The sequence below is a fragment of the Crocuta crocuta genome, unplaced genomic scaffold (assembly GCF_008692635.1).
Source record: "Crocuta crocuta isolate KB4526 unplaced genomic scaffold, BGI_CrCroc_1.0 scaffold339, whole genome shotgun sequence".
NCBI classification, from domain to species: domain Eukaryota; kingdom Metazoa; phylum Chordata; class Mammalia; order Carnivora; family Hyaenidae; genus Crocuta; species Crocuta crocuta.
In genome coordinates, this window is record NW_027530357.1 from 424,073 (window position 1) to 442,101 (window position 18,029).

At 48.2% G+C, this 18,029-nt stretch overlaps 1 protein-coding gene across 5 annotated transcripts in view; it reads right to left on the reverse strand.

Moving 5' to 3' along the window:
* The window catches only part of ACACB (acetyl-CoA carboxylase beta), a 125,178-nt gene that overhangs the window by 74,377 nt on the left and 32,772 nt on the right, over positions 1–18,029 (reverse strand). For all 5 annotated transcript variants that reach the window (XM_077765954.1, XM_077765951.1, XM_077765950.1 and 2 more), the window contains 2 exons: positions 4,691–4,823; positions 1,835–1,973 (listed from right to left, as the gene is read on the reverse strand). In XM_077765954.1, the coding sequence (XP_077622080.1) occupies positions 1,835–1,973; positions 4,691–4,823 (272 nt within the window). The remainder of the gene's footprint in view (positions 1–1,834; positions 1,974–4,690; positions 4,824–18,029) is intronic.

An 18,029-nucleotide genomic window follows, 5' to 3' on the forward strand; every position in this document is an offset into this window, starting at 1 on the left:
CCTCCGATGTTCACGCAACACAGGAGTACTGGCCACGGAGGCGGCCACGGGAGAGGTCCCGCAGGTTACAAAGTGAGAAGGCAGGCAGACAAGCCCTCTCCCATCCCTGGGTTTTACTCTACTGTCTGAGAAGATAAGCAAGAAAACAGGCACAATAGCACCAAACGGGGTCAGCAACTCAAAGGCTGGGGCGGGGAGGCGGGGAGGCCTGCTCTGCAGGAAGGCTGGGGGGTGAGGTGGGAGGAGGGCAAGCGTCATCAGTGAAAGATCCAGCATGTTCCAAGGTTATGGGAGAGGAAGGGGCTCAGCCGGCCCAGGAATGGCTGAGGCCACTGTGGCTGGGACCCGGGGATGGAGCGTGAGGGGCACCAGATGCGGTCAGGAGGCCAGCAGAGCTGTGTCATGAGGCACCTTAACTGGCCTGATGAGGGCGCGGAATTTTAGTCTGAGTGTGATGGGAACCCCACGGAATGAGGCTGTGGATTCAGACAGACTGGGGTTCCAATTCCGTCCATGCCACATACTGGCTGTACAACCCTGGACGAACAACTTATGCCCGTGCCTCACTGCCTCGTCTGTCAGATGGCGCTGGCAATCAAGTCTGTCCTCTGAGTTAGAAGGAGGCTGCCTCTTGAGGCATCTGGGTGGCTCAGTCGCTTAAGCATCTGACTCTTATCTCAACTCAGCTTATCTCAGCTCAACTCACGGAGTTTGAGCCCCGCATCGGGCTCCATGCTGACGGTGCGGGGTCTGCTTGGGATTCTCTTCCTCCCTCTTTCTCTGCTCCTCCCCCACACGCTCTTTCTCTCTCTCTCTCAAAATAAACATGAAAGAAAAGAGAGAAGAAAGCTGTATCAGGGAAGAGCAGAGCCCAGGGCCTCTGTTCAGGGACCGTTCAGGGGGGAGGGCAGGGGACAGGACCACAGCCTCAGAAGCTCTGAGGAGGAGCTGACAGGCCCTGAGGCTGGGTTTCTAAAAGATCATTTTGGCAGGTCGCCTGGGTGGCTCAGTCGGTTAAGCATCCGACTTCGGCTCAGGTCATGATCTCATAGTTTGTGGGTTCAAGCCCCGCGTCGGGCTCTGTGCTTACAGCCAGCTCAGAGCCTGGAGCCTGTTTCAGACTCTGTGTCTCCCTTTCTCCCTGACCCTCCCCTGTTCACGCTGTCTCTCTCTCAGAATAAAACATTTAAAAAAATTTTTTTAATTAAAAAAAAAAAACCAATCACTTTGGCTACTGTGTGGAAAAAGTCTATAAAGGGATGTGACTGTCCGGGAAAAAAAGCAAAATTGTCCAACAATTATTCACAGAATGAGCCATGCTAACAGACATAGAGAAACAAATGAACAGAAACATGAATGGTTGAAATAATATACATTATTATTTCAAGAAAGAACTCCCGGAGGAAGAAAGACCACGCTGCTGGAACACTGGACATTTCTCAAAGATAGGATTTCCACTTTGTGTATTAACCATTTGCATTTTTTTCCAGTTTATTTATTTGAGAGAGAAAGAACACGAGAGTGGCAGAGAGAGGAGGAGAGAATCCCAAGCAGGCTCCACACAGTCGCACAGAGCCCAGTGCGGGGCTCAGTCTCACAGACCATGAGATCATGACCTGAGCCAAAATCAAGAGTCAGACGCTTAACCAACTGAGCCACCCAGGTGCCCTTGCATTTTTAATTAAATAAAGAAGAAAGGGCAAATAAATGTGGGCTCAGGAGAGGCACCCTGGGACTCTGGGGTCCAGGAAGGACTTGCCTAGACAAAATGGAGGAGGAGAGGGTAGGTAGGGACACGGAGTGGCAGGAAGGGAAGAAGTCAAGGCTCAAGTACCTGCATTGGCCTTCAGGTCCTCTGGGGTCACCATGACGACAAACCAGATGGCGCGCTCGTTGCGGAACATGTCATAGGCCCACCTGCGGATGGAGCGCATGCACTTCACGGCGGCGATGCCATTGTTGGCGATGAGCACCTGGACAGGGAAAATGAGGAGGGGCCGGAGCTGCACACCTACCTGTGCTGGGAGCTGCATGCTCCCCTGGGGTCCATCTCACAGCTGCAGAGCCTCCTGAGGTAACTCTTTGGATCTCTACAGCACACAGCCTGGCAGAGAGGTGCTCAGAGTCTGCTGGCTGCATGAATAGATGATGGGGGGATGGATGGATGAAGGGTCAGGTAGAGGACTGGATGGATGGATGGATGGAAGGAAGGATGGATGGATGGATGGATGGATGGATGGATGGATGGATGGACAGATGAATGGATGGGTGGTGGATGGCTAGATGGATGGGCGGCTGGGTAGGTGAATGGATGGATGGGTAGGTGAATGGATGGATGGATGGATGGATAGACAGAGGGACAGGAGTGGCAGGATGGACAGAATGGGATGAATGAATGATTTTTTTATTCTTCTACTGGCACCATGATGATCACCTAACATTTCTGAATGCTTATATATACCAAGCTACAGTACAATATATTCCACCAGCATTATTTCATTTCATCCTCACAACAGCCCCTGAAAGTAGCTGTATTCTTATCTCTATTTGGGGTTAAAGATACTAAAACTGAGAGTGTTAGGACAGTTGCTCAAGGCCATTCAGCTAGTTCATGGCAGGGATGGGACTCGTGAGCCCTGCCCAGTCTGCCCTGTGCTCTGAACTGGCCCCCATGGCTGCCTCTGCACTTTGGAGGTTAAAGGCCCCAGACTTGGTAAGGAGGAAAGCCAGTAAGCCTAGCCATCCTCAGCAACTGAGAGCAACAAAAAGGTTCTGGTTTCAATTCTTAATGTACCAGAACTTCCTGTGTGCCATCAGGCAGACCCCCACATAAGGGGCTCAGACTGGCCACCCTCCTGGCTGGTCGCTAAGAAATAAAATTAAGGTCTAGTTTTCCTGTTAAAAAGAAAAAGGCATATGGCTTCGAACCTCTGACTTACAGAACGAGAACATAATTTTAAGGTCCTGAAGGACAAGTGTCTTTAGAGATTGGGGATGCGATTGCCACTATTTTACAGAAGGGGAAACTGAGCCCAGGGGTTATATCCTGTGAGTGGCCACAGCAGATGAAGCCCAGAGCTCTGGTTTGCTGCTCCCTCCTTTTTTTCTTTTTAATTTTTTTCTTAACAGTTATTCATTTTTGAGAGAAAGACAGAGTGGGGGAGGGGCAGAGAGAAAGGGAGACCCAGAATCTGAAACAGGCTCCAGGCTCTGAGCTGGCAGTCAGCACAAAGCCTGATGCGGGGCTCGAACCCACAAGCGGTGAGATCATGACCTGAGCCAAAGTCGGACACTTAACCGACTGAGCCACCCAGGCGCCCCTGCTGCTCCCTCCTTTTAAAACAGCCTCCTGCAGAGCAATGACAGAATGGCAGGGCAAGGCATGGTCAAGGAGGAAGGGCTCTGGGCAACCCCAGGACGGCCAGTTTCCCTGGGCCCCATTTGTTCTAGCACAATCCGGTGGGGAGAAGGCCACTGTGAGCTGGCTGGCCATTCCAGTCTCAACAGGTGCAGCTTTCCCACAAGGAGTCTAGGGGAGAGGGCAAGTCACGGTCAAGTCCAAAGTCACAAAGTGCAGCAGCTCTCTGGGCTAAGGCCTTCAGGGGCCACTCAGTCTCTCGGCTCCCAAGGGCTGCGTGCCGGCCACCCCAAGTTGGGCCAGATGCAACACAGTTCCCCTGGCAAGTGTGACAAACGTGCAGCTTCTGGATCTCCACCCAGGTGATTCTAACTCTGAGGGTCTAGGGTTGAGCAGAGGAGTCAGTATTTGCCGCCAGCAACCAAGTAGCAGTCAAGTTCAGGAACAAACGAGTCTCTAACACTCAATATTGCACTTGGGACTCTGGAGACAGGACATGGGCTCTGGACTCTGACAACCAGGGTTCAAATCCCAGCCCTGCCACTGACCAGCTATAAGACCCAGGCAAGCCACCACCCTTCCCTGGGCCTCAGTTTCCTCTTCTGCAAAATAATATGGCCCAACGGGACTGGGAGGGGGGTGGATAAATGAGATACGATGGTGGAAAGCAGTTACCAGGATGCCTGGTCGAGTAGGTCCTCAAAAACCAGTAGCTACTGTTGTTATTATAATTACCCACCACCACCATCCTGGAGTCATAATGGAAAAGAACAAGGCCCTCTAGTCAAACTGACCTGGGTTCAAGTCCCAACCCCAGCCCTAACTGGCCACATGACTCTGTACAACCAATGTCAAATCTCTGCATCTTAGCTCCTCCACAGATATGACGGGAATACTCAATCTGTGGCCAGAGACTTAACCCGCTGGACCGGGAAATGATGGAAAAGCCTTTCTAAATGGCCAAAGGTAGCAGTTTCCCTTCATTATCGTTATTCAGTACTCGGGCTTCCTCTCCTGAAAGGAGCTCTATGCCTTGGAAGGGCAGGGCCGGGCTTTTATGCCTGCCCCCAATAACCTAGAAAGCAGCCCCTTGCATGAAAGCCCCTTGGTGTCTTTTCAGACCTCCATCTCCTCTTCTGTGAAATGGGGCTGATGCACCTGTTGCTTCCGGCTGTTGAGAGGGTTAAAAGCGGATGAATTCCAGCAAGTGGCACCCAGCAAGTGGCCTGGCCCTCTCTCTGCAATGTAATGATGAGCCCAAAGCAGGCTCTCCCGCCTCCAGCTGGCAGGAGGGGCCCTACCCCACCCCGACTACCAGGACCCCATGTGTACCTTCTCAATGACCCGATCTCCCCCAAAGCGCGTGACAAACTCAGCCGGGGAGGCCACGGTAAAGTCCCTGTGCAGGTCCACCTTCTTCAGTTCTCGGCCCTTCTTCACCAGGTGGAGTCCGGACATGCTGGGTCTGCGGAGGGAACGGGACAGGCCCCCATAAGCCATGGAGCCTGGGCTGCTGGGGAAGGGAGTCGGGTGCCCGGCACCCACGAAGGCAACGTCAACAGAGAAGTGGGAGCCCATCAGCCCCCTCTGCTTTGAAGTCTCCACCAGGGACCTTGAAGCATTTCATGAGGAGACTCAAGAACCCAGTGCAGGAGCAGCCCCTGGCATGGCCCAAGCTGTACACTGAAGATCTTTAATCTTTAATTAAGTTTTACTTTATATGCTCCCAACTTAGAAACTCAAATATTACTGAAAAGCGTATGGGGAGGGGTTTATGAACAGGGAGCAAGCCCATGCAGTCTAATACTTTAGACTTGTCTTTCATGCCCTTTCTTGTACACATATATCAAACATTTTGGAGCTGAAAACAACAACAACAAAATGTATAACTGTCAAATGGTGGTTCTTTGCCCTTCGCTTCCAGAGCCACCAGAGGAAATCACTTTTCTGGCATTTCTACCTCTCCGTAGTTCTGAACAAGGTGTGAGTACCACCTTGGGTGACATCCTTTTTTTTTTTTTTTTTTTTAAGTTCATTTATTTATTTAGAGAGGGGAAGGGACAGAGAGAGAGGGAGAGAGAATCCTAAGCAGGGTCCACACTGTCAGGGCAGTGCCTGATGTGGGACTTGAACTCATGAACCATGAGATCATGACCTGAGCCAAACTCGAGTCAAACATTTAACCAACTGAGCCATCCAGGCGCCCCCTTACCAACATTTTTTATATTGATTGTACATTGAAATCCTATTTATTGTAGCACTATTGACAATAGCCAAAGTATGGAAAGAGCCCAAATGTCCATCGACAGATGAATGGGTAAAGAAGAGGTGGTATATATATACAATGGAATATTACTCGGCAATCAAAAAGAATTTACAACAATGTGGACAGAGCTAGAGTGTATTATGCTAAGCAAAATAAGTCAGAGAAAGACAAGTATCCTATGATTTCACTCATATGTGGAATTTAAGATACAAAACAGATGAACATAGGAGAAGGGACGCAAAAATAATATGAACACAGAGAGGGAGACAAACTATAAGAGACTCTTATATGCAGAGATAAACTGAAGGTGCTGGAGGGGAGGTGGGGGGGGATGGACTAAATGAGTGATGGGCATTAAGGAGGGTACTTATTGGGATGAGCACGGGTATTATATGTAAGTGATGAATCACTAAATTCTAGTCCTGAAATTATCATTACACTATATGTTAACTAACTTGGATTTCAATGTAAAAAATTAAAACTTATTATAAACTATAGTAAAAAAATAATAGAATAAAATAAAATATAGTAAACATTGATTATAAAAAAAGAAATTCTGAAAAATATTTTCTGAGCCTTTGAGATTTTAGATACAGAGTTTTAAAGGCTGGTATAGCACATACTGTGTATGCATATGATTTTATACTTACGTGATATATAAAACAAAAATCCTCAAAAAAAAGAAATCCTATTTTAGATGATATTGAGAAATATATTTAGATATATTTCTTTTTACTTTTTTTTTTAGTGTTTATTTATTTTTGAGAGAGACACAGAGTACAAGTAGGGAAGAGGCCGAGAGAGAGGGAGATACACAATATGAAGCAGGCTCCAGGCTCTGAGCTGTCAGCAGAGAGCCCACCACAGGGCTCGAACCCACAAACAGCGATATCAGACCTGAGACAAAATTGGATGCTTAACCGACTGAGCCACCCAGGCACCCGTCTTTTTTTTTTAAGTGACTATTAGAAAATTTTAAATTACGTATATAGCCTACGTTATACTTTTATTAGACCGCGCTGATCTGGAGTATGGCTCCAAAATATGACAAGAAAACCAGAGTTATGTGTCTCCCATGTCCAAGTTCTGACATCTTTTTTTTTTTAATGTTTTTATTTATTTCTGAGAGAGAGAGAGAGAGAGAGAGAGAGAGAGTGAGCAGGTGAGGTTCGGAGAGAGAGCAAGATACAGAATCTGAAGCAGGCTCCAGGCTCTGAGCTGGCTGTCAGCACAGAGCCCAATGCAGTGCTCGAACCCACGAACCGTGAGATCATGACCTGAGCCGAAGTCAGACACTTAACCGACTGAACCACCCAGGCGCCCCTGAGACATCTTTTGAGACACCATCTATGGCTCTCTGATCTCGAGGGACGAGGAATGAGTGGTCTTACTCAGTCACCCCATCTGCTTCCCATCCCTCAATCTCTCAACACAGGCATGCTACACTCTGACAAATTCAGTATGTGGTGCATCACGAGTCCAGGACTATTCACAGATGAGGGCTGGGGTAGACCAGATGTTCCTGCCTGCCTTCCTTCCTCTCTTTTTCTTTCTTTCTTTTTCTCTCTTTTCTTTCTTCTTCTTCCTTCCTTCCTTTCTTTTTCTTTCTTCTTTCTTTCTCTTTCTTTCTTTCCTTCCTTCCTTCCTTTTTCTTTTTTTCTCTTTCTTTCTTCTTCCTTCTTTCNTTCTTTTCTTTCTTCTTCTTCCTTCCTTCCTTTCTCTTTTTCTTTCTTCTTTCTTTCTTTCTTTCTTTCCTTCCTTCCTTCCTTTTTCTTTTTTTCTCTTTCTTTCTTCTTCCTTCTTTCTCTTTTTCTTTCTTTCTTTCCTTTCTTCTTGCCTTCCTTTCTTTCCTCTCTTTTTTTTTTTCATGGAGACGGCGGGGTTTTCAGTCGCACAGCTCTTGCACCTGTTGTTAATGCAGCTACTCACTGTAGCTAATTGAGCTGCTCCTTTATCTTTCATTGGCAACATCCCTCCTGGAGGCCTTTACTCTCTCCTCCCATCCCGCCCGCCTGTTCTCCAGACCCCCAACGCAGCTGTCATTCTGGGACCTCCTTTGCTGACATCCTTGGGATTCCTTCTGCCTTTCCTCGGGGTGTGATCTCTCATTTGACGGATCACATGGCTCCCTCTTTCTCCCGCCCTTATTTTGTTGGAATATAGCCTCCAGCAGTTCCAACTGGCTGAAAAGATGGCAGGACATGGGACGATGACATCCTCACGTGCCTGTCCTACTCCAGGCTGCACCAAGCTACCTCATCACTATCACCCTGGAGATTCCCTTTGATTCTATGCTGGATCTTAGTTTCTTGTCTCCCCCCAAGTGTCGCTCTTCTTTGGTTTATTCTCTTGTTTCAGGGGAAGACATCCTTCAGTAGCCTTCTAAGAAAAGGTGTTTGGGAGTCGGGGGTGGGGGTCGTAAATGTCTCATCGTCTTGCATGTTATGAAACTGTCTTCTGCCCTCACATTTGACCCTATCATTGGGCTGCGTACAGAACTCTATCAGGGAAAACCTTCTCCTTCAGAGTTTTGGAAGCCTTGCAACACTGTGTTGTGGCTTCTGAGGATGCTAGAACTAGAGCTGTTCTGATACTTTGACCCTTCATGGGTGATCTGTTTTTGTTTTTGTTTTCCACATCCAAAAGCTTATAGGACTTTGTATCTGTCTTCTGTAGCCTGCGGTTTCACAGGGATGTGCTCAGGTATATGTCTGCTTCCAACAGGGGGCTGTGCATCTATCAGGCTTCTTCAATGTACAAGCTCACATCCTGGAATTTGCCTGCAAATATTTCCTTCAAATGACTTCCCTCCCTCCTTTTCCTCTATTTTTTCCAGAAGCCTTATTATTTGGATGCCAAAAATCTTCGACTGGCTTGCACATTTCTGTATGTTTCCTCTCCTCTATTTCCTATCTCTTGGCTTCCACTTTCTGGCCAATTCCTTCAGCCTTTTCTCCTAACCCACTGTCGTGTTTTTAATACCAAGAGCCCATTAACGGCAGGCAGTTTCCTATTCACACATCCGATGCCTGTGTGTGCAACATCCCGCCTCACTTCAGTGAGGGTAATAATGTAGCTCTTCCCTGTTCCCTTCTCCTGGCATGGTTTCAGTTTCTTCCAAGTCTCCCGTGTCTGTTTGTTTGTGGCCTGTCTTCCACATTAAAAACTGTCCCCAAAGGTTTGGTAAGCCTCAGTCACTTCCTCGTGGCCAAGAGCAAGAACCAAAGGGCTGACAGAAGATAAAGAGGTGAGGCCAGTGGACCCTGAGCTCCACGCTCAGGATCTTGGGGAGGAGGGCTGCTGTGTACCAGGGAACCCCAAGTACACTTAGAGTCGTCTTCTTTCAATGGTCCAATTCTCAACTGGCTAGCAGCCAGTGGGGAGGGAAGTGGTAGGAAGGTCTGGGGTGGGGAGACAGGACAGGTTTCGGCACCTGTAACCTATACAGACCCTGATCGTTATGTTTGGATCCAGGCCCCACACCTTCCACTGTGCCCATCGGCCCCTAGTCCCAGGACCCTCTGCTTTTCCCTCCAGGGAACGAACCACCTACTTTCTGTGGGCATGAGAGTGGACAAGCCCCCACCGGGCAAAGCAGACAAGAAGATCTAGGCATCTTGTACCCAATTCTTATGTTGGTACCTCCCCCCTTTACGCCCAGGTGCGCAGGCACCTGAGGCTGCCAGTCCCCGCGCCTTTCAGGGTGCGGTTCCAGTAGGTTCTCAGTGGTCCTCACGACCACTTTATGACTCAGCCCTCTTGGTTCTGCTAAGCCAGTTACTGCCAGACCACCCACTTCAGGCCTCCAAAATAGGACTGCTAATCTCCTTTCCTGTTCTGCCAGGCTTGACGGGTTCCCATCTCTCTTAAAAAAAAAAAAAAAAAAATTACGGGCGCCTGGGTGGCTCAGCCAGTTAAGCACCTGACTCTTGATTTCTACTTAAGTCAGGATCTCATGGTTTATGGGATCGAGCCCCGCGTCGGGCTCTGCACCGGCCATACAGAGCCTGCTTGGAATTCTCTCTTGCCCTCTCCCTCTCTCTGCCTTTCCCCTGTTTGCTCTCTCTCTCTCAAAACAAATAAACAAATAAAATTGGGGGTGCCTGGGTGGCTCAGTCGGTTAAGCGTCCGACTTCAGCTCAGGTCATGATCTTACAGTTTGTGGGTTCGAGCCCCACACCTGCTTCTGTGCTGACTGCTTGCTCAGAGCCTAGAGCCTGCTTCAGATTCTGTGTTTCCCTCTCTCTCTGCTCCTCCCCTGCTTGCACTCTGTCTCTCAAAAATAAATAAATGTAAAAAAAATTTTTTTTAACTTAAATAAAATTTTTAAAATCTCTTTTGCTGTCACTTAGTGGGATGTGGACAGGTAGAGAGTCAGGCATGAATATTCAGTCCACTTTCTTAATGCAGCAATGGGGCATTCATCTGCCAGGAATTAAGCTAGAGGTTAACCACCCACAGGTGTGACCAGTGGCTGTGTCACCAGGCATGTTGAGGGCAGGGGTGAGTGGGTCAGGGGACCAAAATGTTTGGTGAAGAACTGATTGGTCATAAGGAACACTACCAGCATGCCACCTATTATCTGAGCAAGAAACAGCAAAAATGGGAGCAAAAACCTGACCGGGGAAGAGAAATTCCATTTTGTAGGTGGCCACACTGAGGTCCACACAGGCAATAGGTCACTAAGTAAATCAGCAGGCCTGGGGTTGTTTCCATCGCACCAGGAAATGTTGGATGTGGGTGTTTTATTTTTCTTTTTTAAATGTTTATTTATTTTTGAGAGACAGAGAGAGACAGAGTGTGAGCGGTGGAGGGGCAGAGACAGAGGGAGACACAGAATCTGAAGCAGGCTCCAGGCTCTGGGCTGTCAGCACCAAGCCCGACGCGGGACTCGAATTCATGAACCAAGATATCATGACCTGAGCCGAAGTTGGACACTTAACCAGCTGAGCCACCCAGGCGCCCCAGATGTGGGCATTTTCTGCTGCACAAAGTCTCTGTGTCCAGTCTAGTATCCCTTGGGAAAAGCCTGCTACGAATATGCTGTGTGCCCCCCACCCTGCAGCACGAGCCACCGAAGCTCTGCCTACCAGAGGGAAGAAATGGGAGTTCTGGGCCAGGGGAACAAAAAGAGAAATGAATGATGTGCTTCTGAGCCACAAAAGGATATGTATTTTCAATAAAGCCTCTCCCCATTCTGCTGGGCTCATCCGTGGTGCCTGAATGAACAAATGAACGTGGGGTGTCTGGCCCTGGAAATAACCTCACTGCCTGCCATCAACTGCAAGCGGCTTTTCTTCTAGAACCTCCGAGGACAGAATCGCTGAAGCAAAACAGGACTTAGAGAGTGGTACTTTGGAAGAGGCAAATATCGTCTTGCAAATGACATGCCATCAACCAGCAAGGAGCTCAGTTTGTTTTCAGGAAGTTTATTTATTTACAAAAATCACCAGATGTGGCCTGAGGGCCCTAACCTGCAGGCCTCTGATGTAGGGAAAGAGACACCCAAATGGTAATGGCCCTTATAATGGTAATGGCACCACCCTGGTGGTGGAATTATGGGTGGTTTGTGTGTTCTTCTCTTCCTTTATATTTGTTAAATTTCCGGCAGTAATAAATTCTATTTTCTTTTTTTAACTTCATTTATTTTGAGAGAGACAGAGAGAGTGCAAGTGGGAGAGGGACAGAGAGAATTCCGAGCAGGCTTTGCGCTGTCAGCTCAGTGTCTGACACGGGGCTCGAACTCATGAGACTGTGAGATCATGACCGGAGCCGAAATCAAGAGTCGAACGCTTAACCGACTGAGCCACCCGGGTGCCCCGATGTATTATTTTCAATAAGAAAATAAAGCTATGGATTTTGTAATAGGGATGCTGAAAGCTCTAGCCATTCTGGCATCCACGGGGCAAGGCACTCAATATCCTTAATTGCAAGTGAGGTTATTAACACGTACTTCACCGGGTTTGAAGGTTAAATAATATACAGAAAGTAAAAAATGGTGTCTGGCACACGGTAAACTCTGTATTATCATTTCAGTGGAGTGAAGCCAAGAGGTTCTGGGGTTTTGATCTCCCAGCCTCTCCAGGAAACACTTCAGCCACCCCTCTGCCCAGGGTCTGCTCCCCATCCATCCACTCTCCCCCTACTCTTGTCTACAGCCTTCCCCAACTGGCTGGCTTCATCTTTTGGCTTCAGATAGTCTCAGACATCCCATTTCCATGCACACAAACACTAACACTCCAGCAAACTGACCTAAAGCACAACAAAGAAAAAGTCAACCAGGAGAAGAACACCATTTTGTAGCCTGGAAAAACCATTCCCAGCTGCCATTTTGATTTCAAACATGGCGACAGAGCCCCTCCAGCAGGTGGGTCACAAGCCCATCATAACTAGGCGGGCGAACACACAATGCTGCCAGAGGGGCCTTGTTTCAGACCCGGTCTCCAGGCCAGTGGCTATTTTTATTCGTTTTTGACAAAGTTGGAGGCCAACCAACATTGGCTCTGGAGGACTGTCAACTGGCGTATGTTGTAAGGCAAGTGTGAAGGCTGAAATATTCCAGGGTGACTTTGGAAATGGCTTCAGGTGCAATCAACTACGCCACAGAGCTATCCGCCAAACACCAAACACGGTCAGCTGCTCAGACACAAGCTCAGGCAGAAACACCCAGAGGGAAGGAATAAACATCTCAAGTGTCACAGTGAATCAGACACAGGGGGCTTCTCATGAGTCCCCAGAGCCCTGTGCAGGGGAGGCCGCCATTTCCTGTTCACAATGAAGAAACTGAGGCTCATAGAGCCCCAGTGACCTCAAGTCACACAGCCAGCAAGTGTGGGCTTCCAATCCGACTCTGACCTTCTGAATCTAAGTTTGAGGCAGAAAGATATTTAAGATAAATGGGAGTATCTCTGTTGTCTGGATTTTAGAAAACAAGCACTTATATTTGAGAGGCAATATGTAGACGGCAAGGTTTTTGCTGGGGGCAGATTTGTCCCCAGCGGACATATGGCCATGTTTGCAGACATTTTTTTTTTGTGGTCACAACTAAGGTGGGGGGTGGGCAGTGCTTCTGGCGTCTAGTAGGCAGAGGCCAGGGTTGCTGCTGAATATTCTAGGGTGCTCAGGACAACCCCTCACCGCAAAGAGTTACAGGGCCCCAAACGTTAACAGTTCCACAGCTGAGAAACCCTACGGTTTCTAATGGTAGATCTAATCGTAGATTAGAGCCACCCTTCCAGGCTTTAAATGCAGAATCTACCATTCCTGACCTGTGTACTCTTGGGAAAGCTGCTTTAGTAGGCGTTGCTCAGTTCCCTCATAGGAGGACAATATTAACGATATTAATAGTGTCTGCTTCCTTGAGTGTGTGTCCAGGGTTCAGCACTGGGCTTCACAGGCTGTAAAGAGCTTTAGCGGGGGTGCCTCTCTGCAGGGAAACCTTGAGAAGAGCCCAGGATGGGGCCTCTGGGCCCTGACATCAACCAGCCCTTGCGTCCATACCTCTCCTTTCTCTTTCAAAAAAGAGGCGTGGTAACTGCTGAGAGCTGATGACCTGATGGAGTAAAGTTATTTACTTATTATTATCACCAAGCAAGGAAGGAAGGACACTGCATAGCTTAGTGAAAGGCTGATCATTCTGAACTCATCTTTGGGCTCCCAGACACACAGACCCTTGGAATTCTCCCAGGCCACCTGCCCCCTCGGCGCTTCCTGGGATGGCCACCTTGGCTAGGCCAGGAGTCCTTAAACTAGGGTCCAAAACCCAAATCCAGGCTGCCACAGGCTGTTTGTACCTCCCACAAGCTAATAATGGTTTTTACATTTTTATTTATTTTTATTTTTTATTTTTTAAATGTTTCCTTTTGAGAGCGTGCAAGTGGGGGGTAGGGCAGAGAGAGGGAGACAGAGATCTGAAGGGGGCTCTGTTCGGACAGCAGCGAGCCCGATGTGGGGCTTGACCTCACGAACCATGAGATTATGACCTGAGCCAGAGTCAGATGCTCAACCGACTGAGCCACCCAGGTGCCCCTGGTTTTTACATTTTTAAATATTTGCAAGAATCTTATTTTGTAGGGTGCCTGGGTGGCTCAGTCGGTTAAGCATGCAACTTCAACTCAGGTCATGATCTCGCAGTCTGTGGGTTCGAGCCCCGCGTCAGGCTCTGTGCTGACAGCTCAGAGCCTGGAGCCTGCTTCAGATTCTGTGTCTCCCTCTCTCTCTATCCCTCCCCCACTCGCTCTCTGTCTCTGTCTCTCAAAATAAAATAAAGACAAAAAATAATTTTAAAAAAAGAATCTTATTTTGTGACATGAGAAAATTATGTGAATTTTCAACTTCAGGGCCAATAAATAAAGTCTGAATGGAATACAGTCAGGCCCTCTCAATTATGTTGTGTTATCCGTGTCTGCTAGAGCAGTAAATGGCAGAGCTGAGTGAGCTGTGACAGAGACTGTATGGCCACAAATCTGAAAATATTTACTCTTTGGCCCTTGACAGAAACAGTTCACCAACTCGGAGTAAAGCCGTGCTTTTTGGCCCTGCCTGTGCACTCCATCACGAGGGACCTTAAAAAATGCTGCTGTCCAGGCCCCACCTGGACTAATTAATCAGGATCCCTAGGACGGGAGGGATTGTTGGGGCGGGGGGGATGGACCAAGAGGGAGATAGGGCTCACCCAGGCATCTACATTTTTCAAAAGTCCCTGCAGGAAATTTTAACATGCAGGTGGAGGCGAAAGCCACCAAGAGATCACCAACCAACATTTCAACCGTGCGGCTGGCCTTGGTTCTGAGCAGGATTCCCACGGCAGCCAAGTCCCTTGGAATGGGGCGATTCTAATTCTTGCAGGTTTATTCTTTCGGAATAAGGCAGTGTCGATTAAATGTGATTCAAGATTTATATGTTGAACTTTTGTGTAAATAGCCTTACAGGTCAGGAAAAAAAAATCTATCCTTTGTAGACCACATGGCCCGGCTCTGGGTACACCGTAGGACTTGAGGGGTTTTGCCAGAAGGGTCAGATCAGGGCAGAAATGTGACTATCCTGTTCCACAAAACCTCAGTGCACAAGAAACACCACGATCCAAACTGGGGACCCCTGCCCCTCTGCAGGCCCTCGCTTTAAGCAATCCAAGGAGGGTCCCTCTGAATGCTGTTATTCTCCTTTGCAGAGGGACCAGAGAACTTCAAGGTCAACCTCCCTCCTGGGGCACGTCTCCTGCCCTCTCTGAACTCTTCAACCTTGAACCTAAACAACCACTGAGGTCCCTCTGGCTCCAAGTGACCTTACTTCCCTGCACTAACTATCCAGCAACTGTTGATAAAGACCATGGGGTGGGCGGGGAAGCATGGGGAGAGGTGGTTTAGGGTGATTTTTGTTCCTCCTTTTTGCCTATCTAGAATTTTCTGACTCTTCAACAACAAACAAAACATTACTTTGGTAATTTTTTTTTTATGCAATAAAATGAAGACAAGAAATCAAGCAGGTGGGGCCACGAAGCGCTGGGGCCGCCTGCAGTAATCGCTCAGAAAATAACCTTAAATGGGATGAATGCGCGGGTACACACTGCGGGCTTCACGATCATTTCGTGATGACTGCTTCTGCAACCATCACAGCTTCACCAAGGCAAAGGAGAGGAAGAGGGGGAAAGCGACGCCCCCGCCGGCGGGTACACCTTTGTGCTCCTGAGCGCCCTCTTCCAATCGACATCACCGCCAAATCCGGCCTTCCCGGTTTGCAAGGCGGGCTCCATCTCCTCAGCGGCCAAACTGAAGCCTGCATTTCTTTGGTGGGGGCGGGGAAGAGGAGGTGGAGTGAAGGGGTCACACAGCTTGTCTAGACTAGGGGCGTGGGGGGGGAGGGACACGCTGCACAAGTTTGCAAAAGATAACGGTCATTAGAATCGCAGGCTTACTTACTTTACTTGCGATCAGGGAAACAGACCTTGCACTTGGCAGGACTCATATTGACCTGCCCGCCGACCAATCCCACCCGGCTCCTGCCGGAATGCCGTGCATGCACCCCTGAACGCCCTGAAGCGGACCCCGGTCCCGGGGCGCAGCAGGGCAGCGACAGGGAGGCGGAGGCGCGGTCCGAGAGTGGCTCGGGCCGGGCTGTGCAGCAGCCTGCAGGTGCCGGCCCNCACCGGCCAATCATGGAGCCGCAGCTGACCTTGGGCGCGGGGAGACAGTGGCCGGAGACGTAAAAAACAAAACTAAACTAAACTAAAAAACCCCTCTTGGCTACTCTCTTCCCCAGCTCGCCTGCCCGGAGTAGAAGGGTCCCAGGAGAGCACCCCCTACGTACTGGCAGCCGGGCAAAACTCACAAGCATGTAATGTGCTTGAATACACACTCTAGGGAAGTGGTGGAAAATCTGATTTATTTAAAATAGGAGTCAGGGGCGTCTGGGTGGCTCAGTTGGTTCAGAGCCTCACTCTTGACTTTGGCTCAGGTCATGATCTCAGGGTTAGTGGGATGCAGCCCTCCCTCGGGCTGAGCTGACAGTGCGGAGCCTGCTTGGGATTTTCTCTCTCCTCTCTCCTCCTCTGTCCCGCCTCTGCGTTCTCTCTCTCTCTTTCATCTCTCTCTCTCTCTCTCTTTCTCTCTCTCTCTCTCTCTCTCTCTCTCTCAGAATAAGTAAATTTTAAAATATGAGTCAGATGTCACCACTGCAGAGACTGGTAAGGGCCCCTGAGATCACGTCAACTTCTGGCTTCCAAGTTCCTGGTTTTGCTTATTCTTTCACCTCTATTCCCAGGGACAAGTTTGCTCCAGGTCCCTCTGCCCCCAGAGAGCTTCTATCACACACTTTGGACCGCATGGGTCGCCTGACAAAGTGAGTGCTTTCAAGACAGAGAAGACCCCGGCTGCCCTGTAACTCTAAACAGGCTGCTTTTGGGCATCTGGCTATGGAATGAATCAGTCACCGGAATGAAAGGGACAGCATAAGGAATATAGTCAATGATAGTGTAGTAGTGATGTATGGTGACAGATAGTAGCTACACTTGTGAGCACAGCATAACATATATAGACTTGTCTAATCACTATGTCATACACTTGAAACTAATATAACATTGTGTGTCAGCCACATTCAAATAAATACATTTTTTTAAGCTTTCTGGTAAGACCAACATACACTGAGTGCTCTTTTGTGCTTTTATCTTATTTAATAGCGATCCTATTGTTTTTAATTTTTTTTAATTTTAAGTTTATTTATTTTTGAGAGAGAGAGAATACACGATCAGGGTAGGAGCAGAGAGAGAAGGAGGAGAGAGGGAGAGAGAATCCCAACCAGGCCCTGAGCTGTCAATGCAGAGCCCGATGTGGGGCTCAAACTCCTGAACCATGAGATCCTGACCTGAGCAAAAACCAAGAGTGGGATGCTTACTACACTGAGCACCCCCCGCCCGGTGTCCCAACAATCCTATTGTTTTTATTTACATAATGCAGATAAAGAAACATGACCCAAAGATGTACATTTCTTAAGGGTGACAGAGCTGGAGGCTTGAACCCAGGCAAACCGATTCTACTTAGAATGAATACTTCTCCAAGTAGTTTTAATAAATAAAAAGAATCCAAAACACTGCCTAGAAAACATTGCAATGATAATAAGTGTAGCCTGTGTTCACAGCAAGCAAAAAGCCAAAAACTAACACAAATGTTTGCAAATGAATTCCCACTGAGAGGCACAGCTAGGGCCTCGCCTGCAGGAGGCGCTATCAACATGGCCACAATGCGAACAATGAGCTCTCCTAGGAGTTGTGTAAGCAGCCCTGTCTGAGGGCACCAGTTAGCCGTGCTCTAACCATATATTAACTGTTTCAACAACAGGATTCAAAAAAATAAAACAGGTGAACAAAATTCTCAGTCCTTCAGAATTTCTAGAATTCTTCATGGCCTTGTCTTCCTCCAAAACAAACCCCACCTTAGGCTGATTTATTTTTTAAAGTTTCAAACCAACCTGCTCCTGAGTTCATCCTGTAAATGACCCAAATTTAATATATTCCCCCTCAAAATAGGGAAAACAATTAAAATCCAGAAACAAAAGTATTTCAAAACACCCCTACCCTACCCAAAGTCAGTTAGGATCAGGTGGGAAAGAACTCGCATCAGCTGACTTGCATTGCTCTGGATTTTTATTCTCTGTGGACAAAACTCCAACATCTGTTGAACACTGTGGGACGCTAACTTCTCTGCTAACACAGCCTGAGAGATGTCATAACATACCTCACTTTTACGTGGGGGCTCTCAAGAAAGGGGTTTCACTTCAGTGTCTGCACTTGGCATCTCACCAGAGTGATAGTGACTTGGTTTTTTCTCTGCCTGCCTTATTAGGAAAGATAAGATTGAAAGGAAAGAATAACACACACCCGTATGCACAATACCGCCTTTATGTAAACATCTC